This window comes from Acanthopagrus latus, chromosome 12 (assembly GCF_904848185.1).
Source record: "Acanthopagrus latus isolate v.2019 chromosome 12, fAcaLat1.1, whole genome shotgun sequence".
In the NCBI taxonomy this organism is placed as follows: Eukaryota; Metazoa; Chordata; class Actinopteri; order Spariformes; family Sparidae; genus Acanthopagrus; species Acanthopagrus latus.
The window spans coordinates 7,094,090-7,116,853 of record NC_051050.1 but is presented as its reverse complement, the minus strand read 5'-3'; the positions used below and the strand labels follow the sequence as shown (position 1 = coordinate 7,116,853).

The window sequence follows — 22,764 nt, the reverse complement described above, 5'->3', positions numbered from 1 at the left end:
AAACATGCAGTGGTCAATAAGTGCCACAAGATCTGAGAGTCTGGAAGATTTCTGAACACTGTTAGGATAAAGCAATGAAACCCATGGTTTAAATTATATATGAATATTTAGACACTCCACATCATGTTAGCTGAAGTAAGAGCGAGCAGCATTGGTGTTTTGATTGAAAACAGCTTGAGAGGGAAGCACACAGGGCATACAAACAAATCCATTTCTAGGAAATGAAGAACCACCAGCAATTCCCACTGATGGGATAAGAAGAGTGTGCTTAGTCGTGGACACTGCCATCTCATTCCCTGTCGCACACATTTCAGGGGAGAGCAGATGGCAGCAGACATTTCTCTAGCAGATGTAAAAAAAAAAAAAGAAAAAAAAAAAGAAAAGAGAGCTGACTGAGCAGTTCACGGAAACGCTCTTGTCACATCACTTGTGCAAGCCCAAGGATGTTGCCTTTTCATCATAAATAGCTAAGTCTGCATTCCTGCCTTGGATGATCTTCTCCACAGTGGGGGACAAACCAAGAAGCAGAAGCTTGTCCCTCTCAGGATCCTTGGAGGCGGCCTCGGGCTGGGCATCACATCTGTCTCTTCACTTACCTGTGATGACTCTTCCCAGTGTTGGGTAATTTGCCAGGACAAGTCCTCCAGCAGCTGAATCATATCTGCATTATATGGAGTTTATGTAAGGCCTGTGTGCAAATGGCTGAGCTACAGCATATTGTGTAGCCTGAGGGAGCCTGGGCAAACCCATCCAGTCCCAACTGTGGATAATTGTGAGGTGACAGGTCAGGCGGTAGGTGTAGCAGGTGTCCTGCCCTGAGGTAAAACGATTCACATACTGTATGGGTACATGGACAAGGTCCAGCAGTGACAAAGGGAGGTAGATTAGGCACCCTTGACTATAGCAGGGTTCTCACTCATGGGGAGTCTATAACTGTGACTTCATATTGCCAGGAACAGGTTCTTCTCTTCAGAGTGCCTCTGGAGCTCTAGAATTGGATGAAGGCATGCCATCATACTTCACCCTTGTTGATCAGTGAAATTAGCCTCACTTACAGTGCTCCTTGGCAGTGCACCTGCAGACAGTGAATGATGGTGGCCCTGAAGAAATGATTTAAAACAAGTAACCTGTGTTAGGTTTGTCCGTGAAGCTGCATCTTATGTGATTTAGAGTGCTTTTGCTACTCAAAATTATTCCTATTGTAGTGTCCAAATAAAAATGTAAGGATGTTGCGCCTCCATTATTCTCTGAAACCATCAAATTGCAATGGTGGATCGTTGAGGGGTGACCAGTTGGGTGGCAGGTGGCACAGTAGTCCTGCCTCGAGGTATAAAGATTCACATAGGAGAACAACATGAGATAGCTGAGGCATTCCTGACTAGGGCAGGATCCTCACTCATAGCGTGTGTTTACAGAACTACATGCTTGTCCGGTATGCTCTGCACTGTCAAAGCGTTCTCATTCCCAACCCCTCAAATTGGACAGCTTGGTTGGTGCCCTTAAGATTATAAACCACGGTGATCTACCTACATTTCAAGCGTCAGTTTTGCACATCAATGTACACCTTCAAGTGTAGATAGTAGTGTAGGTTTAGGCAAAAAGAAACCCCTAACCCCCCTTGATGCTGAGGTGCTTGGTTAGGTTTAGGAAAAGATTATACTATTGGGTTAAATTAATTATATTCAGTCTTGCTACATTCAGTAAGTTGCATAACACATGTCATGTGAGTGTTAGGGTTATTATCAGGGTTGTTACATCACCCATGGATGTACATGGCATCAGTTAAGTCATTTACATAGGTTAACATACTTACATAACATAAATTAAAAAAGAATAAAACATTACTTTGAACTCACAGATTGGATGTGAACCTTGGTCTCCAGAGGGAATGCCATGTGAATAACCCACCACCTGACTCTGACTTTCATTGCTCTTTATATTACGGCACTAGGGAGGTGCTTCAAGAAGTGATGCGACCGTGTATCTACATCATCAAGCGTAGAAGTGTAGGCCTGGTGAACAGGCTGCTGTGTTTGACGTGTTGGGATTGAGAATGGGCTGGCACTGTGTACTCACTGTGTGCTGCCAGGAACAGCCTCTTCTCTTCAGAGTGTCTCTTGAAGTCTAGAATTGGATGAAGGTATGCCATCATACTTCACGCTTGTTGATCAGTCAAATTAGCCTCCCTGACAGTGCTCCTTGGCAGGGCAGCTGAGACTTCCTTTGCAGAAAATGGATGGGTCTGGCCCTTAAGAAACTATTTGGTATCTTGCCATAGCTAAATCTTATATGATTTAGAGTGCTTTTGCTACTTCAAATAATTTTTTTAGTGTGGTGTAAAATTAGAATGGTCCATTGTTCTTATGCCACGCTTGAGAGCGTTACGGCACAGGGCAATGTCAATAAGTTTAGTTTTTTACTCTCTGCGGTTACACTAAGCTTAGTTGTTATGTTGCAGTCGTGGCAAAATGTCTTTTTTTAGGCAATTAGGCAAGATTATGAAAGACAACTTGATTATTGCTTCCACTTCTTCCATGATCATTTCTCAAATAAAGTCAGCAGACCTATTTATTTGAAAACGCATAGTGATAAGTGAAAGTAACATGCATAAATAAATATGCAAAAGTTGTGTGTCAGGCTCACATTTGCCAACAGTGTTAGAGATAAAGTATATCTGGATACATGAATAAGTGAAAACATATTTTAATACATCTTGATGTAGGCGGACATATGCATGCACATGCATATGTAAATGCATAAGCACATCCACACATACACACAACAGTTAGCAGAAGTGACACAAAGATTGCTGATTTAATTATTGCAGCTTTAAAACATCAAAGTAAGTCCCAAAATGAATGTTTGCATAAATAAGAAATGTCAAATTCATGTGTCATTTGATGCAGACTCAAAACACTCTGTTCTGGCCAAATGCCTTGGTTGCAGGTACTTCAGAGTCCCTTATTATTACATGAGGCCACAAATTTGCCAGCAGGCTACACATAGCGTGTGCAAGAAAGCCAGATACTTATTATTTAATGAGACATTTAATTTCCATTTGTAGGTCTCATGCCATCTTAGGAAGTACCAAAGAAAAGATGTTGTAATTATAAAACATGTCAAGATATTAAGGTCCCCTTTAAACAGATCTCAGACAAGATTATGCTTTTTCTTTGTACCGTGTGTGTTTGTGTGTGGTTCAGTTTTGTATTACACAGCTATGCTACACTGTATGTTGGTTAAATGACTTTTATTTCTCACTTCCATGCAATACATCTGGGATCGGATACAACCAACCCGTGACCCTGAAAAGGATGAGCGGTTTCAGATAATGGATGGATGGTTGGACTTCCAGGTTACCAAGCAAACGAGATCCTAAGCAAATATTCATACTACATAATTGAGTTGTTGTTGTATGTTGCACTAATACAGCAATTCAAAATCTGTTTTATATTGAACATTGCAATATACAGTACAGTGCCCCTTCAAAGCATGTACACAATTTCACACTTCTCACTTTTAAGCAGTTTGACACATTGTACTTGTTAGAGTTATAAAAACGAAGATCAATGACTGATGTATTTTTGTGTATATTTCGCAGGGCATTAGAAAGTATCCTGTGGGCAGAACTAACGGTCATATAGAGAATAGTTTACTTTAAATTGACAAATTTCTTTTTGAATAAAACAAAGTAACACATCAAACACATAACTAAACTGTAGGAATGTAGGCAAATTTGTTCAAATTATATTGTCACAATAAATATTCTAATCAATGTGGTAAAGACAGACTGCAACTAACTCAGTAGTTTTAACAATAATCCACTCAGAGCAGTAATCTACTGCCACAATAGTCCATAATAACCCACAATAGGCTTAATATGTATTAGTGTTGTTTAGCACACTTCACAGGTCTGTAGACCTATAAACTGAGGACACACTAAAAGTGATAAATTAATCATGGAAATAATCCTAAAGTAATGTTACATGGCAAGTATTGAACAGCGGAGGAGGTCTATGATGGAACAGCAGCTCCACTGGACGAGGATACAGTGGACATGACAGACATCTGCCTAACAACACACCCTCCCTCCCAAATGTAATGGCAACATGCTGGACCTGCTGTAATTCCTTAAAACGGGTGTCATTTCAGTCAGTCAGTCTTATGCCATTCACTTGTGACATATAAATTTCATGTTAGCCCTTCCCTAAAGCAAACACTTAAGATAGCAAAAAATATTGTTCTTGTTTATTAACCAGATGAATAGGGTTTGTTTTGATGCCACGATAATTCCATTGTCATTATCCTCACTAATGCAAATGACCAGTACCGGCTCATCTCGCCTCGCCTCGCCTCGCCTCGCCTCTCCTCGCTTAGTAGCGTAGCTGGTCGTCATAGAGACGCTGGCCGTGAAGCTCTGGTTGGATGATGATTTTCACTGACCAGTCAGCGGTCGTATCATCTTGGCTGGCTTGGAACCTCAGCAGAGGTACAATGAAAGAAAAGTACCAGGTACTTTTCACAACTTTTTCCCGGTGCAATCAAAGTAGATATGATTATTTATTTTCTTAACATTTCAAATGGTGTTTTTAATCTGCCTCTAGCAACTACTGTATAGAAGACAATAGCATATGCCATATTTCCTGGCATATGCTGACGTTGGAAGGTAACAATGGTGGTGTAGCTATGTTGTGCTGCTTGTGTTTGCTGGCCCTGAGGGGAAGCATGCTCGTCTTGTATTGAATATCAAGTATTATTTGTGAAGTACTATTTCTTTGCATAAGGAGCAGGGACATTGGCCCAGACAACACCTGCTTGCTCGAGGATGCTGAGAGATCATGAGGCAATTCAACCATGCGAATTGCTGTCATCCTCAGCTGACTTTTTTGATTCTCACTGAATGGTGTTGGGGCAAAGGTACACTTGCAACGTACAGTATCCCGACAGCTATATGCACTTGACAATAACAGAACAAACCCTTGAGTGAAAGATGTTTTGTTGCCAGATGGATCTCTTCAGCCTTCAGGCCAGGACTGAAAGCGACGCCGTGCGATATGACTTGCACTACCTTTCAGGTAAACTACTGTGATTACCTACACTGTACATGATGAAGCTGTCTCTTTTTCTCTGCAGGCTTTTTGGAAGGAGAAGGGCTTCTCTGGAGAAATAGTGGCAGGATCATCCATTGACTGTCCATTCTGTGTTACTTTTGATGCCACAAGCCCCAGTGGCAATGCAGCCTTGGTTGGCTTCATTGCCGGCCTGCAGGCCTCTCAGTGGACCTCCAAGGAGGTAATGGATTGTCCACATGGACATGGATTGACATATATATATATATATATATATATATATATATATATATATATATATATATATATATATATATATATAAATATATATATACATATACATATACATATATATGAAATAGAAACTGTACGCCACCATAGAAAAATGATCTCATAGAAATTCCTGACACATACTTAGTAAATGAAAATGAAGTAATTGGCGCATATTATGTCCATCATTGAGGTGAGGCATTATAATTATAAAATCATATATGTGAGTTTTTAGAGGACAGTGTGGTTTGCAAGATGTGGGCTCAAATGTGGGTAGGCATGAAAGAATCTATCATCAAGAGCTATTATTGTTCTTGCATGTGACTCTGAAGTTAAATCATGTCAGTTAGTTTCTCACCATGAAAGAAATCAGAACAGAACAGATGAGTTTTCAGCATCACATAGTGCTTTAACTAGTTTTTCATGCATGTTTAGGATTAAAACCTGGAACATAATGTTGCGTGCAGGCACACGCAAGATAGTGTGCATTGTTAGAATTATGTAATTGTGCCAAACAAAATGCCCTGGGGCAACGTTGCGGAAGTCGCATGTGAGATTGTGCACCATCTGAGCTCTGAAACAGCACAGTGTATAGTCTATAAGACTGTGAACGGTTGGATGGACGCCGTGCCAATTTCACTCAGGTTTACTTCAAAGAATATGTGAAACACAGGGGTAAAACAGTTTTACAACTGGCTTTTGATTTATTGATTTATTTTTAGCACTACTTGCATCGGGCACTGACACCCTTTCTGTTAATTTGTACTTTTTTGTAATTTTCAGCTCAGACAACCATTATGATTGCACATGGTGGAAGGCATCACACATTACACATGCAAACTCAACGTTTGACTCCCATTCAGTTTCATTCTAAGCAAGTGAAGGGGCAAGTTTGTTTTTAAAATGAATTGACATCCATCCATGCGTATTTGAGCTTAGTTTGGAGTTTAATTGTGGTGAACTTTGACATCAACCAGCAGGAAAGATGTGTGTTTATGTGAGTGTGTGTGTGTGTGTGGGTGGGTATGTGGTTGACGCCTCAATATGACTACAAACTTAGTACTGGGTGCGTTACATTCTGCACTGTCCATGCTCAGCACTGGCAGGCAATTTTCATTCCCCCCAGGTGCTTGACAGAAGCACTGTCACACATATATTATAAATGGATGTTGTGGACCGTGGACCACATTCACACAGTGGCTGTTTCCCTCTGATGACGTCCTCAGGGTGGGATCCTCAAATGCTGGGATAATGTTGTGCCGTCGTGTTTCAGGTTGCTAATCATAGGAGCATCGGGCCATATTTCAAGATAATAAAACATAAAACATATTTGATAACCAGTTTGCTAACATTACTGTTTCATTACATCCACTGGGCTTTACTTATAGGTTTAATTAAATGTGTTGAAGAGGTGTGCTGATATTTTAGAATTTTTTTTTGTTATGACATTATTATCGTAGCTTGTAGCACTAACAAATTGCACCGTTAGGTTGGATCCCAACGTTAGTTGTTGTCTAAAAAGCTAATAAGTTATCAGATATTTTGATTTATCCCGAAATATCGCCCGATGTCCCTCCGGACTTTCACTATCCATTGTACTTTCAGGTATTAATCAATCAGGAAGCAGTGAAATGGTTTGTCAGATTTTATATGGCTAGCAACCTGAAAACACAGCTGTACAACATTTTTAGCTTCCCATATTAGAGGAAATACGGTCTGTTAGTCATTAAAAGCTAGTCCCTGTTTTCATGCAAATACATGGGGTCTGACTAATAACTGGAGAACAGTCACGTCAGTGATGAAACCTATTTTACTGCTCCAGCGGGTAGGCCAACCTTTATTAACGAACTTCTTTCTCCACACAAATGATGAGTGTTGTGCACCCGGTTCAGTCAGTTACAATGATGCCATAGAAATGGCAGAATAATATTTTTTGCAATCATTCTGATTTTTAACACAATCTTAATGTCTACTTAACCAATCCGACTGCATAGTCGGGACTACTTGATGTGCAATGGAAATGGTTTTATTGGAAGGAGCCATTCAATCGCTTAAATATTTCTTACATTGTATATTTATATTAAAGAATCGATACAATATGCTACCTTTATGCCCACGTGCTATTGACAGATGCAATCCTCTTGTTCTCCCATACAGACCTTTCGCACACTCTGCTCCTATCACTTTCTTTTCTTTTGTCCTTACTTTCCCTCTGTGTTGACATTTTCATTTAGTCCCAATGCCTTCCCTTTACCTGAAAAATAAAATAAATAAATAAATACGGCCCGTCTCTCCTGTTTTTTTGGCATTTCGGTCATTAGTCTGACTTGCTACCACAGCTTGAGAGTAGCTGTCTCCCTGCTGTGTCATGCGGCACAGGGTGGTAAATAATTAACCCCCACTTGCTACCTCACTGCTATACGGAGGAAAACAGCGCTAGTGTATGTGAGGCCAGTGGACACCACTGTTGCAATTACACTGTTTGTTTATGCTGTTTGAATAGGATTCACTTGTTAATATTAAGTTAAGTGTCATTTTAATTTTTTTTTTAATATTCGTCTGTTGTTGGACTTTTGGTTTATTGTTTTGTTTTGTTTTTGTTTGTTGCACTGGCAGAATTATATGCTAAAGGGCATCTCTTTGCTATGTAATTTCACACAATTTTCGGCTGACACTACCGGCAGACCTGCAGCAAAGTAACTATGTTTGTATGAGTTTTTTTTTTTTTTTTTTTTTTTTTTTTTGCTTTTTTTGTTTAAATTCCTCAAGCGAAAGCAATTTGGCACCATGCTTCAATTCCCTCTTTGTCCTTCTGTAAGGAGTGTATTAAGAGACTATGAGTCTCGGCTCCAAATTATTGCACAGGGATGTGCTCGGAGCAAAGGTACAGTGGCATGCAGATGAAGGATCTTAGATAATTCTGCATCATCTGTCAGGGTGTTTTATGATGATCCGTCCAGTTGGACCTCAGGCCTCCGCCGCTCTGTACATAACTCACTGTGTGAACTAATACAACCAGGAGCATGTGCTGACCATGCTCGAGCTGTTCAATTAGACTCCTGCTGCCTGTGTTCAGCTTGGATGTGTTTCTAAAGTATGCATTCATATTTCAGCAGCCTGCTGTAATAATTCAGAGTGATGAGCAAATGTAATATAAGTATTGTGTGGGCTCAGGTGTTTTCTTTGGTTTGCAGGGTGGAGAGAGAAGAAACGCTGTGGTTTCCAGTCTGGTCAAATACCTCGGTCCAGAGGCCGCGTCTTTCATCCACTATGAAGAGAAGGTAAGTTGCTCAGTGGCAGACATCTTATGTGAAAAGTGTATATGTTTTGTTTTGAAAGAGATTTCAAGTTCAAATGTTTACCCTGAAGTAAAGAGAGGAAAGCTACTTTGTATTGAAGAAAACTGAAACTGAAGCTTATTTATTTAAATGGACATTATTTCCAGAGGAGTTCATCAAAATGCTGAAAAAAAACTTCCTTATCTCACAATGTCAAAAAAAGTTAAGAAAAACATTTCCACATCCGTCCCTTTATCTGGATCTGCAGTAAAAGTTAACAGGGTCTATTATGGGCCGGGACCCATCCTCCACCCATGTTTCTTGGAGGTATTTTGAGTAGTTCTTTTACAGACAGTTTCTTTCAGTGCAACCTAATTTCTTAGACTGAAGCAACCTTCGAGCGCATACCCACTCATTTCTCAAACAGTTTTCATGTTAAAGAATACAAATGGAAAAGGTCCTTAAAAGTCCATGGAAGGTGGGTTTAAAAACCTCCTGAGGGATGGCAGTGCAACATACTTCCAAAGGATCTGCGCACATCCATCATAGACAACTACAGGTAAAGAACATAGTACATGCAGTAGATATCCTTCTTGGTAAATAATGTGCCACAAACATCTGGAATTACTTAGCTACATTACATGATGTGCAGCCTACTTCATCAGACTGAAAGAGTACATTAGTCATGCAGATTTATGATTTTAGTCCCTCGACTGCTTTTTCCTCACTTTTGAATGGCAGTATGGAAAGTTGCCCTGAGGTAACTGGAGGCAGGAACGTTGAGGGAGACATCACGACTGTACTTTTGGAGACTCAACGGGAGCGTGCAATTATAGAATACAATAACAACATCCATTTAGAACTCAGTGAAGACAAAAAAAAAAAAGCCCATAAAATGATGGTACGATGTTGAGAGGCATATTTGGCCTGGTTTTATGGTAGCCCAGAGAGACTTTATTGATATTTTATACCAATTACTGCTGTACTTGTTATGATTTAAAATAGGAGACATACTGAAAAACCAGCTGTGCTGCATTCCACATGACAAGCCAAAGAGTTTTAATTCTGCTAATCTATATTTCAGAACCTACTCAACCAGTTTAAATATGTCCAGTATTTCATGTTTATATTTTTAGAATCATGTCATGTGAACCAAATTATACTATACAAGAATGGAATGATATTACTGTAAGTAACTTAACCCCATCAACAGTGAACAATGAGCTCCATCATAGATTCATAAAAGACGTCATGATAACAAGCCAAAACTAATGTCTGGTTTTGGTAAAAATGATTTTAGAGTTTGGTCCATTGGGGACAGGTCTCAGTGTTGTCTGAGGCTCTACAGTCTCAGATCACTGACTGATCATTAACTCATCTTAAACCTGCATTCTGTCTGATGGCCAGTAAGGGGTAACTTCACTGGTTTCAAAAGGTCAGATTGTATGTAAGCTTATGAGAAAATGTCCATACTTTTGACTTGAATTATCACCTCGGTAAACAGTTTCTGAATGAGGTTGTGATCTCAGTCGCTAGTTTCAACTATAAATAAAAAATAAGACTTTAAAAAACCCCTAGACTACTGTATGCTTTTTCATGAATTGTGCTTAAAAATGTTAATTACACTGTGTTATACTTGGGGAGCGTGATCAAGGGTCATTTTGTGAAACAAAGCCTTGATTTTACTGTGCCATGAAGTACTACAATAATAATATAATTTAACTATTCTACTGTGCAGGACTGGGCTAAGGAGGACTATAGCGGGGGCTGCCCCGTTAATGTCATGGTACCAGGCATGCTGACATATTACCACCCTAGCCTGAGGAAGCCCTGTGGCAGGTAATCACCCCAGTGATAACAAATACACCACAGCATCACACCTTTTCTTTGCCCCATAGTCTCCCCTCCCCTCTGCTCTTATGTGGAGGTATGTAGTGGAGATAACCAACATGACACTTTCTTAATCTTCGATATAAATCTTTCCAAGAGCTACATTTAGCGTTCATAGTTCAGTAAATAGTATCATTGTACACTTTAGATGACAGTATGAGAGATACTGACGGTGGCTGCTGAATGCTCCTGCTATTTTTACACCACAGAAACCATATCTGCACTTCAACCTGCCGACCAGGTATTACTCACCAGCAGCCAGTGCCTACAGATCATTGACATGAGTCGTGGGAGTGATTATGCCTTCACTGATACACATTAGTCCAGTTCTAAAGAAATGGTTGGAGGTCGTCAGGAGAGGCATTCTCATAGGACAACGTCCTATAATCCATTTCTAATGGCCTGTTCAGAGATGCACAAAGCTGAACGAAGGAGAGCGAGCGTTGGGGAGGGGGATCCAGGTAATGTATTTCCGTAATGACATTAAGTCCTTGGGGAGCAGAAGAAGCTCATTACATAACCTAACTCAAACAGCAGCATGGGGCTGTAGCCCTTATCCACACTCCTACCCCATATAGAAAATGGATACTCAAGGACATGCTATAACCTTGACACAAATCCAGCACATGTAATGAACCTAAGTCCATGCTTGGTTGACTTAAAAGCTGCAGGTGCTTCCACCACACTCTGACACAGCAACAGATTCCAGTCTTGTCTTGGTGGATCATGGGCTTTTTTTCTTGGGATGGCATAAATCTCAATACTGAGTAACACTTAAACAGTCTCGGGTTTGTGGTTTTCGAGTAATTATGCTCACTGGATAGCATGCCTGAGCGGTCAGTATGTGAGATTTACAGAGAGGCCCTCCCTGCTGAATTCTAGATGAGTAAACGGAAAGAAAAGCTGCAAGAACTGATGAAAGTGACCTCAGCAGGTTCATGCCTTACTAAATTAACAGCTTGAAAATGTGTGGAGCATAAACACTGCAGCAAAACTTTTTCACAGCAAAAATTGGTTTGTACTTCTCCTCACGTTGTTGGGAACAGAGAAGGATTAGTTCATTCAACCTATGATACACTCAGTGAAACGGAATACATCTGAAATCCTGTCTGTCAGTCCAGTGGCAAATGATATCTGATGTTTCAGCTTTACGATGTTAGAAATTGGTGCTAATTATAATAAAGAGCAATGGATAACTAGTGTAACGCCACTCTACGATGACAAGAGCAGCTCTCCATCAGAGCTCTGCAGGCTCAGTCGTCGATCTCTGTGAGTTCGCACATTGATGTTTGCATCCGTTCAGCCATTTCGGGATTAGCCTGTCCATCCTTCACCACCCTCTGCAACAACACGGCTCCTCATCCTGAAATGCCAGAATGACTCTTTAGTGAGTCTCATTTGTGCACAAAGAAAGAGAGTAACAACACCAATTATTCTTGTTTACACAGGCCTCGTGCCAACCTCGAGTATGCACATGTAAAAAAATGACTGCATGCTGCGTAACATGCTCCTTCTGTCTTATCATAAGGTCAAGCACAGTACCCCGTATACTAAAATGTTGCAATTGGGCAACAAAACATGCACAAGCACTTAAGGCCCAATGTCAATTTAAGTCCCAGTCCCTGCAGCACTGTCGGTCTGACATGCTCCGTTTTAGCTCCTGTCTCTTTTTTCCAGCCTAAATTTTTGATTTAACATTTTTTTACGAGGTCCACTTGAACGAAACATGAAGCCCCCATCAGCGCACATGTCTTTCACGGAGCACGCCTAAATGGACCATGAAGTCCTTCTGAGAGTTTTTGTCAATACTGCATTAAATTTTGTTTGACGAAACTGAATATGTCTCAGTTTTAAATTCAAAAATGGAAATGTTAGCCCTTATTCAGAGCCACTTCTACTGTGAATATCTCAACAAGAACTGCTTTAAAAGCGAAAACTTCATCACCCCACAACTTTAAGAAGGAATGTGATCTGTTTTTGAATGTTATCTGCAGATTGACTTTTTTTTTGTACCTACAGCAGCAACACACATGCACATACCAATGAGCCTCCAATGGCAAAACAGGTTTCATATAACAGCTAAGCTTATGCTAGCTGAGCTAGCACTGCAGAAACGTTATCGACACAAAAAGTGTCACGAAAAAACAATTGCTGTTATAAAAGTTTGTGCTCATAATATAGATTGCTCCAACAAGACTTAAAAGTCACGCATTAGTCCAACATCGCACCAGACTGGGAGTAGCCACATTAGCGGGCAACATGCCTCAACATACAACTGGTCAAATCTGTAGCCACAGAAGTGCTGCACAAATCTCCCTCACTCACCCCACACTGAGACGGCAAAAATGCTGCTTTACATAGAAAAAGCACTGGCAGGACTTCATACTGCCAACACATACAGTGTGATTGTGCTATGTCAACACAAAGGCCAAAAGCAGAGCATCTGTTTATACAAGGACAATCCAATTAAATGAATTTGAGATGGAAAAGTAAGCAAGAAGCAAACAGTGAGATTCCCCTGGTGCCAACTGACAAGTTGTTGAAAGAACAAGTCTCACTTATCTTCCGATATAACTCAGAGGGGGAAAGGACCTCATTCTGCAAAACAACACAATCCTGCCAGCGCACAATAGCAACCTGAAAGCTGTGACACTATTGCTGACAGATGAAAACATTTACTGATGTCTTTCAGGGGGAAACAATGCACGTTAAACTTTCAGCTAAAACAACAGAGTCTGAGAACTTTTAATATTATACAATACAATTATTATTATTTTTTTGTATTACAGTACAAGTTTATTACATTTGAATATGCGATGAATGATTTCTGAACAAACCCCTCAGTAATAACTTTAGAACTATACAGTAGATAATAAGAGAATTGGACAGTTTGGTGTAGGTAAATGCTACTGAAGTGGAGATTTATGGCTGAGACTATGAGACACAACACATTTTGAGAAAATGGCCTTACAAGGTATGCACTGTAAAATGTCATACCATTTTAGACAGAAAATGGGGAACAGCGCGAAAAACGTATCTTACAGATATCAGCATGAAACCTACAGGGGTTATTACTTGTGATAAAGGAGACACACAGTATTGCTAATAGTGCTAATTTGAAGGTTCATAACTTTATTTGGGGTTATCGCTAGAATACGTTTACATGCTTTAATACTCAATAATACATCAGTTTTCTCATATGGTCCAGTGCAGAATCACTGTAGTCCCCTTCCGTCTGAAATGCTGTTTAGCTCCTGTCTCTTTAAGGCCCCCCTTTTGAATGCCCAGTGTGCTCTGATTGGTCAGCTCAGACACGGCTGAGCCAGTACTGCTAACAGCAACAATATTAATTCTTACGTGTCGAACTAGCAGCAAGGCATACATGATGCAAATATGAGACATGCTGGTGTAGCATGATGTCACAATGTCACGGAATTAAAGGCGGGACTACTGACTGTACTTCAGGAGCGGTGTTCTCTGGGGGAGAGAGGAGCTCCTGCTAGTTCAAGCTTCTACATTTGCAAGAACTTATATAACACACTGAAGTAAAGAAAAAAAAGCACAATAGGTTGTCTGTTTTCTGGTATGTGATGTTAAGATATACATATGAGCTATCTAATTAGATATGTGTTTTTTTATACATTGACAGGACAGAAATCTGAGCTAAAGTTTGGATGAAGACACGTTATGAAGGCATTATAATAGTTCAAATTCAATCAGTGCATTAAATATTTTAATTGCAGTCTGTACTAACACTCACACATCAGGGAATTATACAATATTACAAAATACACAAAGATTAGGCTGAGAACAAGTGTGTGAATTGATTTTATGAATTGAAATGTGTGATTTTGCAACACTGAACACATATCTGCCCGTGATCCATACACCTAAAGTATCCACCACATAGAAACTTCTTGTCAGTGCAGTTCAGAGCAATATGCTGAGATATTATTGCATTATGTCTCCCTGAGCGTACCAGTGACAAGATTGGATAATAAGAGCAGCGAGGAACCATCTGTAAGACAATCAAGCAATGGGCATTACAACAGATCTTAATTTAGAACATCTGAAAGATGATGAAGGTGTCTGTCTTTGTAATCCATTAGGTCGTGGAGAGATATAAGCACTCATAGTTATTTGGGCACTGAGTGTCAGATACACTTTATTATAGCAGGGACATGGATACAATGAAGTCCTCGTCTCTAAAGTATCAATATTAATTTTAATCTGTCAGACAGTTTATGCAACACTTCATATTCCCATACACCGACATAAGGGATTTCATTTTATTTGACAACAAGAAACACCAGCGCATCCCAGAGAATGCTTTAGTCAGCGTGATAAAATGCTTGAGAAAGGTTAACGGTGAAATAGGAAGAAAGCGGTATTCATCCCTGAGTCTGTATTAGTGCTTAATGTGACAATGTGGACCAGTTTCTTTCTAAATCCATTTTGTTCATCTGCTTTTATGGTATCTGACTCAGCCCACTGGGAAATATGATTAAATTGAACACAGCAGAATGGTTTGTACACAGTGGAGGTCAAAAAATGATATCCCACTGGCTCAGAGGGCTTCTTTGATCTTTATTCCCATGTTTGGAGATTGGATTAATCTCATAATTGTGCATTTTTGGATTTGCCCAAGTTGGACCTCTATATTTGCATGCTTTACCCTTCTCAGTAATTTACAAAAAACAAAGAATAGTGTTAATTTTGACAGAGCACGACAGCAGTGGGTGATGCCAATTGATCGGTTTTCCTTAAAGGAGACATACTGTGCTCATTTTCAAGTCATAGTTTTATGTCGGGTTACTATTAGAGGGTTTTCAGGCTTTAATGCTAAAAAAAACCACATCAGCTCAAACGCTCTGTTTTAGGCCCCCCCTTCCCAAATGCCCATCTGCTCTGATTGGTCCACTGATGCACGCCTGAGCCAGCACAACTCACCACATCTCCATTCTGCAGCGTCAGTGTCGCAGAATTAAAGACGGGACCACTGACGAGGCATTTCAGGCACTTCAGGAGTGGTGTTTACTGTTGGCAAGGACTTCAAGTTTATTAACTTTCAAGATCTTCTACACTAGACCCTATATAACACATGGAAGGGAACTGAAAAGAAAAAAAAACAAAACATGAAGCATTATATGTCTCCTTTGACTCTTGCTTTATAAATCACCGATGTAAACATCACGCCAATCAAGGCTCAATAAGACTATCAATTTATCAAGGTCTCACTCTTCTTTTCATAATCCTGCCATTGTGAACGCAGTGTTGATTGATTTCTCCTCACAGCAGTCCTGCCTCTACCATGTCTCGTCGCTGTACTTGCTGAATGCACTCCTCTACGTTTTCATTTGCATTTCTATATAGTACATCTCGGTGATCTTTGGGTATGTCGCCCACTGCCTCACAGCCAAATAAAGCCCCTTACAGAGCACCCTCAGACAAAAGAGTATATCCACATGTTGCTGTAAATGGCCCTACATCCGGGATGGTGTCAGGTAACTTCAACAAAAGCAGCCAACTCATTTTTCAGCTGACATTTAGCTGCGACAGCACATTGTTCTATTCCACGCGACGTGAAGCGACGTTGACAGCAAACCTTGCATCACGGGTCATGTCATCGCAAGAAGGTGCGAGGAGGAGCATCGTTATTGTGCTTTTCCAGTGATCAACCCCTACACGCTTCAACGGACTCAGTCTAATTTGCTGAGCGTGTAGCATTTAAGTCGACTGAGACTTGTGAAAGGGCAAAACTTTAGGGGGGGAAGCCAGCTTGACTTCTGTAACAAAAACTTCAAGTTCTTCAGAATGTCTAAAACTTAGTGTTCATCACGTTGAGGAGAGCAGACAGGCTCTCAGAGGAAAGGCAGGCAGGTGGTGTGTTTAACCAAACTTCAAGCTTGTTGACATGTTGCCAAAGGGCCTTTCAGTATGAGGCCTAAAAGTCTCAGACATTCTGCTGATAAAACCTCCCGTGGCATCTTTTAGTCGGCTGGACTGAACAATCAGAACGCTTCTAAACATTTCTCATTGCAGCCTGGCACACACTGATCATCTGTTCTTTTCTAGTCACCCAATTTCTTTTGAGCACCTTCGCTGGAAGGTAAAATCCCTTTGAATTCATTGTCATGTCCTGCTTTAGAACATCATCAGAGATGTGTGTGTGTGTGTGTGTGTGTGTGTGGAATCCAGAGCCAGTCTGTTTGCTGTCAAGGCCTCTACCTCTGGTGCTGCTCAGATGACCTAGATGATGAAATTAATCATTGGGGATCCTGGCCAGATTAAAGGTGCCAAGAGGGAGCCCTTCTCTGCTCCTGATTGGTAGGACGGGTGGGAGCTGGTTTTGTGGAGGAGCATTAAAGCATGATGATGCTGATGATTAAAGCGCGATGAGCTCAGGAATACGTGACGAGTAATCCGTCATATGTGTACACGGTCCTTTAAATGGTGAGTTAGTGAGACATTTTGTGGCTCAGCAGCACATACAGGCAGTGGCGGAAGTGGCTGTGTTTTACTGGGGTAACACTATAGATAGTCACTAATCACTTACATTCACAGTTTTTCTTTTAATAATCAGGTTAATGCTATTTCACAAGTTGATGATGCTAATCAAACTGATTATTTCCCCTTGTTTTTATTAATGTCAGACTTGAAACGATTTCATCTTCACTATTTAAGCTTTTCATCTCGAGCATATCCACTTTCGCTTTTGCATTTCAAATTGTTTTACTCACATTACATTTTCTAATTAGCGTTTTTCTTTTTCAACTTCCCTTTTCTTTTTAAGTTTAATGACAGCCTCATTATTCCTAGTTGCCTGGTGCGATAAAACTTTCCTTTAATTGATCTCTTTTAACTTTCTGTTTGGACTTTTCATTTTAATTATGACCACAAAATATCTTCCATACAAACGAGGCTCTGAGCACTCTGACACAGGCTCTGTGAATTTATGAGAAGCCATTTATGACTAGAGCTGATAGCTCAATAATCAGATGGCCAGTGGTTACTTTTAACCACACGTTTGTATAGTTAAGTGGGGAAACCAGACTAAACTGTGCATTGGTCTACCTGTATGTCTCTGACGCGCTCTTGCTAGATGTTTCCATCCCTTACACGCAAAAGACTTGATACTCTTGTGGCAACGAGCATTGTCCACATTGATTCTAGTCAAGTTCAACCAGACTTTTAAACGCATCATCCTCGGAGCAGGGTCTGAGAGCTGCTGGGAGACATCGCACGGATGACAAGTTTATAAATAAGACAGATCTCTCTACTGGATTGGAAGTAGTGAAAAAAAAAAAAAAGAAAAATGAATATTTTAATTTCTTCAAAACCGAAAGCAGCAATCTATAAAAAACATTGACTAGATTTACAAAATCTGAGTTGGAAAGCCATTCCCCTCCCCAACTTTTGCTCTGGGAACAGCGATCCCTGCCAACCTCTGTATTTCCAGCGCTGCATATAGGTTTAAAATGCACAGAACCAGACGCTTAGCTTGTTTAGTCCATTATCCTCCCTCAGTATGGCCGGGATTATAGCTCTCCAGAGGCATGTTATACATGTAACACATATAGCCTCATTACACTTAAGACGTGCTACAGTAGTGTGCAGGGGCTTATAGGGGAGACAACAGCCTCCATATCCCGACGCTGCATTGGGAAGACTCGAGTGTAAAGCAAATGGATAAGTTGAGGCAGTTCCTTGTCAGCAAGCGGGTAACATAATGTTTGAGTCAACGTAGGTAAAAGAACATAAGAAAGCCAAGTGAACGTGCCTAATCCTTATGCCCTAGATTAGCAGACTGCAGCCTTGAGGCATGCGGAATCACAAGCATCCAAAGACAGCCGATTGGAATGCCTATTTATAATCCCACCATTACACAATTACTAAATAACAGTCTTGAGGAAATTGCTACTGTCTGTGGAGCACTTTAACCCCCCCTAGATCAGGGCCTCTCTATTATCTGAAGAGACTGAGTGAGTGAGTCCTTCAACTAACCTCGGAGGAAAACTGAGGAGCTTAACATAACCTAATCAAAGTGCCCATCCACTCCACTTCCATGCCATCACTTTTGATATCTATCAGTCCAGCCAGCCAGCCAGCCAGCCAGCTGTGGAGCAGGAGCTGGTCTCTGGTAGGCCGCTTTTGTTCCCACCTCTGTTTTCGCCATCTCTGACAGGTAGAGTATCCTGTAGAAGGCTAAGATCTGGCTTGGCCCCATCTCATTAATCAGCCGGGGCTCAGAAACTGGCCAAAAGACCAGCCCCTCCATCTGTACACCAGAGCAGTGGCCTTCCCTTTTTTTTTTTTTTTCCATGTGAACCAACAGTGCAGGAAGAGCACTGAGATTTCTCTGCTCTTCACCACCACCCCATGCAGTGTGGCATGGTGACGGTGTCAGGATCAAGGGATGAGGAAGGGTTTTATATCATTTTATGCTTCATCTCGCAAGCTCGCATTTGCATTCCATCTCGTAGCCAGACAGGTTACAAGATCGACTACAAAAGCTCTTTACCACTCCTCACTTTTGCTTCCTTGGCAAATGGACTCAGGCTTTGATAAAAAAAAAACAAAAAAAAAAACAGCTAAGGTGCCTCCATTTGGGGGCGGGTTGTGAGTGGTGTGTTTCCAAGATACCACTGCTAGGAAGTCAGCAATGCGTCATGTGCAGCTCCGTAGCCATTGTCTTTAACCTCTCGGGGGGGCTGGTAGTTGGCAGCGGCAGCATCCACTGCCACATTTGATCTCACACAATCAAACCCACAATGCTACCATCTTGCCAATGACAAAGCCCTGCAGGCTGCATACTCCGGCTGACATTTAGCTGTGACAGCAGCGTGTTCAACTCCACATGATGTGGACAGATGTTGACAACGAACCTGGGAACCGTGGGCAGTAAATGCATGAGGTTTATAAGACGACTTTGACTTTGCTGTCATTACAAGGAGAAGAAAAGTGGATTTGGAGTAGCATTGTTATTGTGGTTTTTTTTTGTTTTTTTTCCTAGTGATCAACCCCCTACACGGTTGAACAGGCTCAGCCTAATTTGCTGTGCGTGTACTTGCAAATTTGAGTGCGAAGAGAAATGGAGCGTTGAAGCAGGCGGAGACCCTTAAAGAGCAAAATGTAACCTGTATCAGTTCAACAGAGAGGAAATCTTACCACTCAACACCTTCGAACATGTACGCTGCAAAGCTGATAATGCAAATTGCTGTTAAATGACAATATAAAATGTGCAAAGCGGGAAATCATTGCTCCGAAAGAGATTAAACTGAATGCATTTTTCTTTTTTCTTCACTTTGTGTTTTGTGTACGGCTCACTGATTTTCTCGATTTACAGGATTCACTGGGCAGGCACGGAGACAGCCACCCAGTGGTGTGGGTACATGAGTGGCGCGGTGCAATCTGGTCAGCGAGCAGCTTTAGAAGTGCTCGCTGAACTCCGCCCAATGGCCCTGACCCAGGAGGAGCAGGACGCTTTGCAGCAGAGGGAAAACGTCGGGGCCGAGCTGACTCAATCACCCAAACTCACGTCTACAAGCAGGGCTATGGTCATAGCAACAGTGACGATCGGTGCTGCTCTGTTGCTGGCGCGGCATCAAAATGCATTGCTAAAGGTCAAAACTTACCTGACGAATGTATTCACAACAGCCCGGCATAACATATTCCTATTGTAAGAGGAAACTGTGAAAACAGTTTCATATTTCAGGTTTAGGGTTTTTGCTGGGGCTCCAGAGAACAAATTACATCCTCATCTCTGATATTTTTCTTTTCTTTCCCTTTTCCTTTTCCTGGGCTTTGGACCACACACTGCAAATGTATAACAAGTTAGACTGAGCTAGATGAATTTTGATATCTGTATCATGAAAATGATATGTGTATTCTGGTATTTAATATAAAACTTTTATCAAAAATATGACTGTTTTAATTTAGAACGTTGCTGTTGGTGTATATTTATGATGGCATCATTATTTTATGGTGTTTATCGTATGTACTGCAAAAACAAATGTTGATAAACAACATTCTGTTTTCTGATTTTTTAAAAACAGAGATGGGACCAATCTGTTCCAGTATCAGCATCAGGTTCCAATCATAGTTACAGTTCACAGTCTTCAGAAAAACAGAAATGTGGTGACTCCTTGAACTGGGATTTACCTTTATTACACTGAACTCTTCAGCAAGGCATTGATCACAGTGAGGTTACGTGGGACCTACAGTTTGAGTGTAAGTGTGATTGTGACTTGTTTCTCCTTCGTTTCCCTCCTATAATGCTTTTAAAATACTATGCTTTTTTGCAACTTATTCATTTTTGTCATCGCAATATTGACATTTCCAGGTAACTCATTTCAGTCTTTAGCTCTGACAATAATCCAGTGACCTCCAATCTTTCCTTGCAATGCACTTAATCTCTTTGTCCACATTCTTAGGCTAACACAGTTTGACTTCCAGGTTTTTGACCATGTAGTTTATCATTCAGTTTTATAATCTTTCAGACAATTCATTTCACATTTCTGCATCACATCTTCAGCTCTTTAGTGACATTAACACATCTGATTTTAAGCATTTTCAGACCTAAAGCTCCAAAATAATTTCATTAATACACATTTGTGATTTTCTACAATTTCTATGTGAACATTAATAATCAACTCAGTAAATGTTGTTTTTGTATGATTCTGCTGATTTTGTTTTGTGTGGCCAAGATCTGTTCACTCTGACACTGACAGATGGAGCAAACTGTTTAAATGAAGAAGGTTTGTAGTGGCAGCACTGGGGTGTCAGGTGTGACTGTTTATCAGGGGTCAGGTCTGAAGGGCAGTGCTGCTGTCAAGTAAGCATGCAGCGTCACGTGGTGCGTGCTGGAGGACCATCTGTTTTGGGGTGGATGAATTGTGCAGTGCTTAAAGGAAATAGTATTTAACTATTGACATAAAAACTGAAAAAAAAGAAAAACAAACAAAAAACCCTTATAAAAATAAACAAAATAGTGGACAGAGACACTGTGACGTCACACACAGGATTCCGAAGAGCCAGAATGAGGCGTGTGATTTCCCTGCCATTTTTACACTTTATGTTAAGCTATTTCGACAGTGAAGTCCTCTGTTTTTTTAGAGTGCTACTAATGCAGATCTCAAGTCTGAACCTATATCTCTCTCAGTTTATATATTATTTAAATAAGTACTTTGCTGCTGTAAAGATGGCGCCTGCATGAAACTGGACTGCTGCAGAAAGACATTATGTTTGGATTTGGGAAAAAAGATAACGGGAAAAAAAGGAGGTGTGGTATTCTCTTTTGCGCGAAAGGTAGAAAACCTACGACAACCAGAGTGCACTGCACCGCAGCGCACCGGGGCACGCGCCCGCTGATGGTGATATTTCCCCTTCTTTGGGAGGTGGGTGGTACTTGGTTCTTGCCAGCATAATGTTAATAGTCATTGATCAAAAGATTAGAAAATATTATTTATTCACAGTTAATTCTGTTTTGTGTAGCCAATCTTAACTTATTCTCAGACCGACTGATAGCAAACTTGTTTAAGGAGGAAGGGTTGTAGTGGACTGCGACACACAGCAGACCTTGCTTCAGACTCCAGGGAGGTCTGCTTAATGAACGCTGACTGGAACCATGGTTGATGTTTAAAAAAAAGGCTTGTTCCACCCAAATACTGCTTCCTGTACAATGACTCGTAGATAATGTCAAAATATTCAACTCTTTGGGGGACATTTATGCTTCAATGACACCTCACTACCTTTCTAAAACAGCAAGCTTTTATCATCATTTCATTTCACATTTCTGCATTTTCAGCTATGCTTTCAGACTTTGTGAATGTTGACAGCCGCACTAAGTGTATTCGCAGGATAAAAAGTGCGCTGGTTTATTAATGAAACATGATGTACTGAATGACTTTTCATAAAAAAAAGAATCATCTCCTCCCCAAATCCTTTTTTGAAGTTTTCCCCTCCTAATGCAAATTTAGAATAAAACCTCTGGTAGAAAATGTGTTATAATGTGAGACCCTCACTTGCAATGTTTTCTTTTTTTCTGTCTTCCTTTTCTCCTCTTTTTTTCTACTTAAATTATTTTATCATTATTTGTCATCTTGTGACATGAAAAGAATACCTACAGAAATTAACCAGAGGTATTTACAGTTGAGGCATAATTGTATCCCATTTGCCGGTGTGACATTTAAAATTTGTGACCGTAACACTTAGGCTGTGCTTGTAAGCTTTCCGGGCTTCGGAGCGATCATGTCGTG

General features: G+C 40.6%; 1 protein-coding gene across 2 annotated transcripts in view; it reads left to right on the top strand.

Annotated features, from left to right (window-relative positions):
* Positions 1-22,466, top strand: part of si:ch211-127i16.2 (probable flavin-containing monoamine oxidase A) — a 45,587-nt gene extending 23,121 nt beyond the window's left edge. Inside the window, exons 9-13 of one of the 2 annotated variants that reach the window (XR_005078228.1) lie at positions 5,134-5,292; positions 8,534-8,620; positions 10,356-10,456; positions 10,717-10,968; positions 19,854-19,989. Coding sequence is in view for 1 of the 2 variants with exons in the window: in XM_037117725.1 (XP_036973620.1) it covers positions 5,134-5,292; positions 8,534-8,620; positions 10,356-10,456; positions 19,854-20,190 (684 nt within the window). In the remaining variant the exon portion in view is untranslated. Of the gene's footprint in view, positions 1-5,133; positions 5,293-8,533; positions 8,621-10,355; positions 10,457-10,716; positions 10,969-19,853 lie in introns of both variants that reach the window. The other variant, XM_037117725.1, reaches the window with a different exon arrangement.
* Positions 22,467-22,764: the final 298 nt, after the last annotated feature.